Consider the following 11,340-nt stretch of genomic DNA (forward strand, 5'->3'; position numbering starts at 1 on the left):
CACAGCTAACGTGCTTTATTGAGGCACAGTGTTAAGCATCTTCCTCCTCCGCCCTCTCTACTGCCCCATTTCTTTTCAATTCATACAAAAGTCGCATTTCATTGTTATTCCAAAGGCGGAAGCCAGGAAGTACAAATCTTAAAGAAAAAGTACGAATTGAGGAGGAGAGCTCGGAGGCCGCGACACGTTTATACCACACGCGCAGCGTAACATGCGGTCACCCGTTCCGGCCCATTGAATCCCACCCACGCAGCGACCCAGAGAGGCCCCGCTCGCGGCCACACCACACCCCTCCTCTTCCCCAACCCCCGCCCTTTGCGTCTCCCCCGTCCTTCCTCCCCATCCCCCATACGTCCGCCCACTGACGAGGTCGGACGGCTGCGCAGCCGCAGTAGCTACCGCGGCCGCTCCTAGCCCTGGGGATCCTGGGACGAGGCCTTTCCGGAAGGAGCGGCTCGGCGTCCGGGGTAGGCCCTTGTTCCAGGCCCGGGCTCAAGCCAGGCCCTCGTTCCAGGCCCTCGTCCTAACACAGCTCTCCGTAGCCGCCGCGACGCTCTGGTGACAGCGGAGGGCGCCGCGGGCCGCTCGCTGAGGTGGCCGGCCTCGCCGCCAAGCGAGCCGCAGTACGTGGCGGCGCCTCCCCCTTGGCCCGGAGCGGAACTGCTGGAGGAGCGGCAGCGCAGGCCGGACGGACCAGGTGAACCGGGTCACTTAACAGCTTTCTGGTGATGAATCATCTGCGTGACAGTCAGATTTGAGGTCCACAGCCCTTTGTGGTCCTGCTATCGGACAGTTTTCAGTGGATGACTGACTGGTGTGATCTGAGGGGTGCCGCGGGGACTGCTTGCCCTTGATAAGGAAAGCGAGCTCCCCGGCTCTTTGGACGGCCTCGTTTCCTTGAAAGCTTTCAGATTATAACTTCTTTCTCCGGCACAGATCTGTGCAAAAGGAAGGCTTTCACACATGAAAGTGTCTCTTGGTAACGGCGAAATGGGCGTCTCCGCCCATTTGCAGCCTTGCAAGGCAGGAACCACACGTTTTTTTACCAGCAATACTCACAGTTCGGTGGTATTGCAAGGCTTTGATCAGCTTAGAATAGAAGGATTGCTTTGCGATGTGACACTGGTACCGGGTGATGGAGATGAAATCTTCCCCGTTCACAGAGCTATGATGGCGTCTGCTAGCGATTATTTCAAGGCAATGTTCACGGGGGGAATGAAAGAACAAGATCTAATGTGCATTAAGCTTCATGGGGTGAACAAGGTTGGTCTGAAGAAAATAATTGATTTTATTTATACTGCAAAACTTTCTCTTAATATGGACAATCTTCAGGACACGCTTGAAGCTGCCAGCTTTTTACAAATCTTACCTGTTTTGGACTTCTGTAAAGTATTTCTTATTTCGGGAGTCTCTTTAGATAACTGCGTTGAAGTTGGACGAATTGCTAACACCTACAATCTCATAGAAGTGGATAAGTATGTCAATAATTTCATCCTGAAGAATTTTCCTGCATTATTGAGTACTGGAGAGTTTCTAAAACTCCCTTTTGAACGGCTTGCCTTTGTGCTTTCCAGTAATAGTCTTAAGCACTGTACTGAACTTGAGCTCTTCAAGGCTGCCTGTCGCTGGCTAAGGTTGGAAGACCCTCGGATGGATTATGCTGCAAAATTAATGAAGAATATTCGATTTCCATTGATGACACCACAGGATCTCATCAATTACGTGCAGACAGTAGATTTCATGAGAACAGACAATACCTGTGTGAATTTGCTTTTAGAAGCTAGCAATTACCAAATGATGCCATACATGCAGCCAGTGATGCAGTCAGATAGAACTGCCATTCGATCTGACTCGACGCACTTGGTCACATTAGGAGGAGTTTTGAGGCAGCAGCTGGTTGTCAGTAAAGAACTGCGGATGTATGACGAAAGGGCACAAGAATGGAGATCTTTAGCCCCCATGGATGCTCCTCGTTACCAGCATGGTATTGCTGTCATTGGAAACTTTCTTTATGTAGTCGGTGGTCAGAGTAATTATGACACGAAAGGAAAGACTGCTGTCGATACAGTTTTCAGATTTGATCCTCGGTATAACAAATGGATGCAGGTTGCATCTTTAAACGAAAAGCGCACATTCTTCCACTTGAGTGCTCTCAAGGGACATTTATATGCTGTTGGTGGGCGCAGTGCAGCTGGTGAGCTGGCCACAGTAGAATGTTACAACCCAAGGATGAACGAGTGGAGCTATGTTGCAAAGATGAGTGAACCGCACTATGGCCATGCCGGAACAGTGTATGGAGGCTTAATGTATATTTCAGGAGGAATTACTCATGACACTTTCCAAAATGAGCTTATGTGTTTTGACCCAGATACAGACAAATGGGCACAGAAGGCTCCAATGACTACAGTCAGAGGTCTGCACTGCATGTGTACAGTTGGAGACAAGCTCTATGTCATTGGCGGCAATCACTTCAGAGGAACAAGCGATTATGATGATGTTCTAAGCTGTGAATACTATTCACCAACCCTGGACCAGTGGACTCCAATTGCTGCTATGTTAAGAGGTCAAAGTGATGTGGGAGTTGCCGTCTTTGAAAATAAAATCTATGTTGTAGGTGGATATTCTTGGAATAATCGTTGTATGGTAGAAATTGTCCAGAAATATGACCCAGAGAAGGATGAGTGGCATAAAGTTTTTGACCTTCCAGAGTCTCTTGGTGGCATTCGAGCTTGTACTCTCACAGTTTTTCCACCTGAGGAAAACCCTGGGTCACCTTCTAGAGAATCACCTCTTTCAGCACCTTCAGATCATTCTTAGGACTAAAATGTAATACCTTTACAGCGCATCATGGATGATCTCACACTTCCCCTTCAGTTGTTATCTTCTTACAGCGATTGGTACAGTTAATTAGATAAGTGGTAACTGATGTTATTTGTATTGTTTGGCTTAGTGTGTTTATCATATGGTTAACAAATGTATTCTGAAAATGTATTCAACATAGCCAGCTGTTTTAACAGATGTAAGAAGATAGGTAGCGAACTGTTTTAGATGTCTTTGTGGTGTTGTGTAAGTCAAATTGTAGGTGATCGTAGTAAATGTGTAACTGTGTTCATTATGCTTCAAAGTGGAGAGTTTTCATCTTTGACTTCAAAACATCAAAGGGAGGCTGCCTGCTCTAACCTAAAATAAAAGGTCGCCAAATATTATTACCTACGTCCCTACGTCCCTTTTTTCATATAGTTTTTGACATCGTTGCCAATTCACCAGATCGTGTGAGTGCATTCAGAATATGTGAAGTTTCTTAGAAATAAACAGTAAAGCCCTAAGTCAGGGTTTTGTATTTCTCTCTGGAGAGGGAAAGGGAGAGAGAAAATATAAGGTCGTGTGCGCGCACACACACACATACATACATGTGTATATACATTCGTATGTCCACACACAGGCACATCTAATTTTTAAATTGATATTTCATCTGTAGGGAAATCGTTTTTAAATTAATTTTTTGTTGTACCTAGCAGCTATTTATATTCAAATGGGAATTCAGTACCAGAGAATAAGTGTCTGTAGAGTCATACTAAATTGAGACAGATAAGGGCTACAACAGATTAAATTGACCACCAAATTTGTCATTTGACTAAATTGTCACTTCAGATGAAACTTCTTTTACTTCTTCTGCTTGTGAATTCTGTGGAGTTGCTTTTATACAGGTTATTTAGCAAAGTTCAGGTTTCTGAGAATTGGTTTAGCTGAGTAAATGTAAGCTGTGCTATTTTCTACCTTTTTATTCAGTAAAACTTACATGAAGACAGCTGAGAAAGGAATATGCTGAACAAAACTATAGGGTTTTAAGTTCGGTTTCCCGACTTAGTCATTCTAACATGATCATTTGATTTGGGGTGGTTGCTCCAGCTTTGTGTGATCTGCCTCAAGGCTGTGATTTGAGCAGGAGAGATACAGTCAGTTCTGTGTCGAATCAGAATAATGTCCTTTTGGCTATGTCTAAAGAACAGGACCAACTTCAGATTCCCTAAGAAGCCAGCTACAGAAAGCTTAGGACTCTGCTGTCTTTCAGGCAGTACTAAAGTCGATGTTCAGTCTTTAAAATACCAAGGGCATCCCTCCTGGTTGCGAATCACATGGGGAGATCCTAGTGAGACTTTTTCAGCAAAAGGAGTCCTCTTTATGTAGTGAGTGATTCTGGAGAGGTACTTTCCTAGAATAATTGCCTACCTGAAGAAAAAATTTACATATGTACTTTGACATACATATGAATATGTATATCCCTACACTTGGGAAGTTGTCATAGTATAAACCAGGAACAATCTTTTTATTGACAATCCCATAATAAAACTCAGGAACCAAGACAAGAGGAATTGGCTTCCAGGGATCTGAACCTTACTGCCCATACAAGTGTTGATTCATTTTAATGCTTTTTATGATTTCTGCATTGGCAGAAAATTTCATACTTTCTATGTTTTTTTAAATGACTAATTTTTTATTACTAAAAGTAGCACATTGAGTACATTTAGAAAATAGAAAAAGTAGAAATTGATGTAAACTTTGTGCATTGAATAAGCAAGAAATGGCATCCCAATCATTTCTTTATTAATAAGGTTAAATATTTGTGTGGTTTCTTTTGAGTAGCTGTGTTTCCTGTGTTTGAATGTTCATGTCTTTTACCCTTTTGATGATACCTATTGGAGTTGCTTTGTTTTTTCATACCAAGTTATAGGCTCTCTATATAATAAATGTAATTTAACTGGCATTTGCTTGCATCGATTTCATTTTCTCAATCTATTGCAGTTTTACAAAGGCAGGGCCATCTAGTTAATTTTTGAGGTAAAATTTGTCCATCCTTTTGCATTTTGACCTTTTAGGGATAATTCTGCTATAGTTCCTTTATTATTATTTTCTAAAATTTATGTTTATTTTTTAAGTAGGCTTCACACCCAGCCTGGGGCTTGAACTCACAACCCAGAGATTAAGAGTTGCGTACTCTACCAACTGAGCCAGCCAGGCATCCCTCCTTTATTTTTTACCTAGTATTGATGTATGACTCTTTTGGCGCCAATTCTGATAGGCTGAGATGGTATTGCCCTGTTTGCCTTCTAAAAGCACAAGCTTTTCTCTTTGCCTTGTTGAAAAAAGGTTTCTGCCTTCTGTTACATTTGACTCTGTTGCTTTGTAATTAGCTAAATGTTGCCTAACTGCTCCCCCTATATCCCCTGCCTGCAGCCTCACACACTCCACCTCTCATCCTTTCACTTTATAATTTTCTGCAGTTGACCTCTCTCTTGGCAATCATAAAATAGCTGACTGATGCTATTCAAATACTAGTAATTGCATCCGGAATTCCTTGCTTATAAAGAAAACTTCCGTAGCTTTGAAATGATTGGAGCTGATTTTTTTTTTTACAGAAAAGATGAAAAAAGGATAAACTCCAAGTACATTAAACATTTCTTAACATTTCTTATTTTCATTTTTCTAAGTTTAAAAATTATATTTTTCTGATTATAGAAGTATTATAGAAGCATTATAGAAAGTATAGGAAAATAAAAGTGAAAAGTATAAGGTATCAATGATTCCATATGTCAATGGTAATTTCTGTTAATATTGGGTATATTGTGCATATACACATGTACAGACATCAAATATTTTTCAAATCTGCCAGACCCTAACCTAAAATCTGGATGGTAAGAGGAAATAAATTCAACTTTCAAAGACACATGCTGCTATCATGACTTTCCAGGTTTTACAAAATGTGTATAAAATAGTAAATAATGTGCTTTTTTCCTAATTATCAAACATACATGTGCATTAAGAAAAACATTCTATTTTTACTCAGGCAAATCCATACTTATATTTTTCCCTTCTTGTCACCAGAATTCCTGTAGTTTACCTGCAAACCAAACACATTCAATCATGTTCAAAATTTTCTGGTTTGTAATTAAAATTACCTGGTTTTGATTATAAAGACCCAACTATGCTCCTGCAGAACATTTCATTCAAAACTACAGAAATCTGTCAAAAGCAGTGAAACCAATGTCCTATCCCCAGCTCACCCGTTTAAGTAACTGAAAGACCCTGGGATAAGTAAGCTCTCAAAGCTTGAGTTTCCCCTTTAGTATGTGAAATTAGGGTGGGTGTTAATAATTGTATCTCTATCAAAATTATAAGTAGAAAATGTTACAAAGTGATTAGCATAAGATGTGCACAGAGAAGCATTTAGTAAACGATAGTGGGTATAATAAAATTGGCATCATTTTGCATGACAATTTTTTACTTCAGTTTTATCTTAATGATTAAAAAAAATTTTTTTTAACGTTTATTTATTTTTGAGACAGAGAGACAGGGCATGAATGGGGGAGGGGCAGAGAGAGAGGGAGACACAGAATCTGAAACAGGCTCCAGGCTCTGAGCTGTCAGCACAGGGCCCGACGTGGGGCTCGAACTCACGGACCATGAGACCATGACCTGAGCCAAAGTCAGCCGCTTCACCGACTGAGCCACCCAGGTGCCCCTTATCTTACTGATTTTTATAGGTTATTTTCTTAGAAAGTATTAAATGCCTGTACAGTTTTCCACTCACGAATGTACCTTCATATATTTTCCATTTCCCAGTAAGTGTATATTTAAATATCTACCTTATATTTTCACCATTATAAATTGAGCAAGATTTTATATTCCTACATAAAATTTTGTCCATGTCTGACTCTGATAAATTCTAAAGAAGTAAAATCTAAGTCAAATAGTTTAGGTTCTTGAAAAATATTTCCAAGGATGCGCCCATGTGCATTTTCCAGCAGAATGTGTTTAGTGATTATTTCAAAGGAAATCTTTGCAGTTCTAGTTACCTTCCTGGTTTGGGTTTATATGTTTTCAATTACTGACAACACTGAATCTTTTGCTTATTGAGCAGGTGCATTCTTGTGAGTCATTTTTTCCTGTCTTTTGCTTTAAATGTCCTATCTGCTACAAAGACTTTTTTTTTTCCTTAATTGGTGGGGGCAGGTCTACTCAACTTTTTAAGGTGAGCTATATAATCAACATATGCTAGTTCACGTTCACATTATGATTTGATAATATGTATATGCTGTGAAATGGTCACCACAATAGGTGTAATTAACATTCATCACCACGCATAGTTACCGATTTTTTTTCCTGAAATGAGAACTTTTTAAGATTTACTTTCTTAGCAACTTTCGTGTACACAGCCGTATTGACTGTAGTCACTTGCTCTGCATTACATCTGCAGGGCTCATTTATCTTATAACTAGAAATCTGAACCCTCTGACCACCTTCACCCATTCAATTTGACACAGCCAAATATGTCCATCTTTTTTGCATTTTGAACTCTCAGTGATAATTTTGCTGTTTTTTTGTTTTGTTTTGTTTTACATAGTACTGATGTCACATTTCTTGCCCTTTATCCTATTGCTTTATCAGTGCTAATTCTTAACTTGCTAAGGTGGCATTTACTGCTTATCTTCTGTTCAGATAGCTTTTCTTCTTTCTGATTGAAATGAAGATGAATTTTTAAAACAAATTTATAAAAATCCTTTTATGTTAATATTAGTGTCTAATTACAGTATTTCCCCATCTTTTTTCTTTGAGTATATGTCTTAACATGCAAGGTTTTTTGGGGTTTTTTTTGTAATGTGGTGAAATTACTTTTTCCTTTGTCATTTTTAAATGTTTTCTTGCATATTTTCCCTCCATGATATGGTACAATTATCCCAGTATTTTATATTATTATGAATATGATTTTTTATTAGACTTCTGGCATGAAATCTAATGTATGTTTTCAAATTGTTATCCAATTGTCCCATCACCACTTTTTGAATAATTTTCACTTTCTCACTGAATTTTTAGGCTTTTTAAAATTGTATAATAAAATCTTATATGGGTCATTTAGGGTCTCTTTCTTCAGTTCCAATGGCCTTTTATTCAAATTGTCTTTGGTATACAGATTGCTGTTTTGAATGAGATTTTGTTTTCATCTTGTATTCCAGACTTTATTGCAGTTATAGTGGGAAATACATAGTTGAAGCATGCTGGTTTTCTGTCATCATTACTGTCATTGATTCTTAAGTTTTTGGGTGAAATGTTACTCTCATTGATTTGTAACAGATTTTTGGGTTGATTCTCTAGTGTTTCCACCTTAGATAATTATGTTATCTGCAGAGTATAAAAAACCTTGTTTCATATTATCTGTCTCGTAACTAAAAACATTAGTTTATGCTTCCAGCACAATTATAGTAGTGACACAAGGCATTGTGTCTTGCAGGTGATTTTAATAGAGGTAATTATAGTTTGATAATTTATTTGTTAAAGAGAGACATTCTTGATTTTGCTTATTAAATGTAAGTGCACACAGTGCAGAACTGTTGAAGTTGAGTTCCTTAACCAAGAATAGGTTAGTTCCTCTATTTGCTTGAGAACAGTCCCTACTTTCTAGGGACTGATATTATTCTGCCATCTACTGGTTGAAAGTAAAAGTCCTCGTTTTAAATTTTTTTTTTTTTTTTTTTTTAACGTTTATTTATTTTTGAGACAGAGAGAGACAGAGCATGAACAGGGAAGGGTCAGAGAGAGGGAGACACAGAATCCGAAACAGGCTCCAGGCTCTGAGCTGTCAGCACAGAGCCCGACGCGGGGCTCGAACTCACAGACCGTGAGACCATGACCTGAGCTGAAGTCGGCCGCTTAACCGACTGAGCCACCCAGGCGCCCCAAAAGTCCTCGTTTTAGATAGATTGCAGAAAATGTATCTCCTTAAAGAGAAACGACAACAGCAAGACCCCAGTAATGACAAAAGCCATGAGAAATTTTGGTAGCATATGGGAAACTTCAAGGCTTCACATCATACTCATTACATAATTAAATATACAAAACCTATGGTAACTTTTGGTGGATACAGTGGGACAGTTATCAAAGAGAATGTATTTTTTGACATCACATAAAAATATACATGTAAATTGCTTTGATCATTATTGATAAATTCATATAATTATGACTATTATCAAAGGTTTGCAACATTTTGTCTAAGCATCCACATTCACTACTGCATGCCCCTTTTTCGGGTGGGCGGGGGAGTACACTCCCCATTCTTCTTAAATTTTTTTTAGCAGAGAGCCTTATCATGAAGACACTTACACAGTAAATCTTTTCAACAGCAGAAAGGATATAATATGCGATAATCCAGGTAAAAGTAAATCTGATAAACATATTATTCTAAGAGCTTTTTATATGGGCTTGCCCATGTGGATTCCAGGGATCAGGTCACTGCTCTAGCCACACAGCTTTCATTCAGCCTAAACAGCAACATATGTACACAGGCACACACACGTGTAATACAGATATCCAAATTCTTTAGAGTACCATCCATGGGCTTTCTTTGAGAAAGCGTGTTTCTTGGCCGTGGGAATGGTAAGAGTGGCATAACTCCCCATTTTCTAATTCTCCAAAACATTGTCTCAGATTAAAATATCCTCCTACATTCATACATTAAGCATTCTTTTCCTCGGGAGGGATATGACTGAAAACAGGTGACTTCTTACTAAGACCGGTCCTGAATGACAAGTCGCTGGCTGAATGTTCTCTTTAAAGAAAAAATCATTAAGACAACTGATGATTCTGGGCCACAATAGCACTTCCCTGGAGTAGTTATTACACTTCTGTGATGTCGCAGGACCAAGCTGTTCTATTTGAAGAAATGGGCAGTTTCTGAAAACTCCATCATAGAAATGTTGACGATGCTGTTAGGGAGATGACCACAGATGGTGGTATCAGGCACAAGAAACATGTACAACCTGTGACTGCTCAGCTCCATGCCTGCATAGAAAGAGTGCTTTCCCTCTAGTCCACATTTCTGTATAACTGCCCCACTGCTGGCTTTCAGGAGGCCAGAGTCACAGAGAAAAATCTCAGCAATAACGTAACTCCGTAACAGCCTTGTCCACCCCCTCGGAATGACTTCACACTCCAGACCTAACCTATACCATAGTCCCAATAATTCTATTCTGCCCAAATTGGGCATTCAAGCCGTAAAAACTGGTTTTATTAATATTGAGGACATGGTACTGAGAAGCACTGTCCTCTCACATCATAGACGAGTATCTATTTGTCTGATATCATATATCTGATTATTGTCTTTTTGAAGTTTCTGAGCTACATGGCTCAGCCACATGGAAATTGACCCAACAGAGCAGCAACCCAATTTCCAGCTCACCTGAAAAGCTTCGTATAGTGGGTTTTCATACACTACATTCCACATTTATCCTGGCATTATAGTTTCCAAGGAAAGAGGAATCCTGGGTATCCTTCTCAGACCTGTTGGCAAAGGAATGTGGTCAGTAAGACACAACCCTCTCAGCTGTAAGTGAGTTTTACTTTCTTACCAGTGACTACCCCAGCTCCACTGTGTTCCTAGAACATCCAGGATAAAACCAGTACATACTAGCTCAAGCACTTGGGTCCAGCGCTGATATTCTTTTCCCTGATTCCCTTAGAATCATGTAGCCCAAGCTCAAACCCTGTAAGAATCCCCTTTCTGTCCCTTCCTACTGAACCTTGTGATTCTTCATGGTGAATGCTCTCACAGCAGAAGTTAAGAAATCTGACCTGGGTTGACTATAGATCTGTTGCTGTTGGTCTACACCTGCTGTGCCTCATTACAACTCCAGAAAAGGAAGGAGTGTGAGAGTAACCCAAGAGAGAACCAGCACAATCTTCAGCCCCAACTATGCTGTTAGTGGTCAGAGAGAAGATAATTCAGGACTCATTTGGGGGTGGGGGGAGGAAGCTGGCAGATGTCCCCTTTACTTTATACACATAAGTAACATTTTTAACTATTGTTAAAATATCTGAAAGATTTTAGAAGAAAAAAAAACCTTTCTTCTAATGTGAAAAGGAAAAAATGAGGATGGGGGAAACCCATAACAGAGAAAGCTATAACATGATGTATTTTATATGTATGTTATAGATAATACATATAACATTCTCATAGCTATCGTGTAGATATTTTGAATGTTAAAAAAATTTAGTGATGCGATCACATCGTGCACCACAATCCCTTGAAATGAGAAGAGCACGATTGGAAACATTGCTTTTGAAGACCTCCTGGAAGATTACAAGCAGATTTGATTGGCTCGGATTCCAAGAGCAGAAAACACACGACCCGCGAGGTGAGTATGATGAAATCGCTACAGAGCAAGAGAAATCACGGGGAGACTGAGACAGACTGTGTGTCTTCCAGAGATGACCCACCACAGCATCTCCCAGCCCACATGTGTCTTGAGAACGTTGCCATTTCTCGAAAAGTTGAATCCAATTCACCTC

At 39.7% G+C, this 11,340-nt stretch overlaps 1 protein-coding gene across 1 annotated transcript; it reads left to right on the forward strand.

The window, feature by feature from the left end:
• The first annotated feature begins 224 nt into the window (after positions 1–224).
• On the forward strand, positions 225–4,765 carry KLHL9 (kelch like family member 9). The gene has a single exon (XM_047830801.1). The coding sequence runs from the start codon at positions 964–966 to the stop codon at positions 2,815–2,817; it is 1,854 nt and encodes a 617-aa protein (XP_047686757.1). The 5' UTR covers positions 225–963; the 3' UTR covers positions 2,818–4,765.
• Positions 4,766–11,340: the final 6,575 nt, after the last annotated feature.

Source organism: Prionailurus viverrinus, chromosome D4 (genome assembly GCF_022837055.1).
Source record: "Prionailurus viverrinus isolate Anna chromosome D4, UM_Priviv_1.0, whole genome shotgun sequence".
Classification (NCBI taxonomy): Eukaryota; Metazoa; Chordata; class Mammalia; order Carnivora; family Felidae; genus Prionailurus; species Prionailurus viverrinus.

Coding starts and splice junctions, on each gene's coding strand:
- KLHL9 (XM_047830801.1), top strand. CDS start 964: ATGAAAGTGTCTCTTGGTAACGGCGAAATGGGCGTCTCCGCCCATTTG.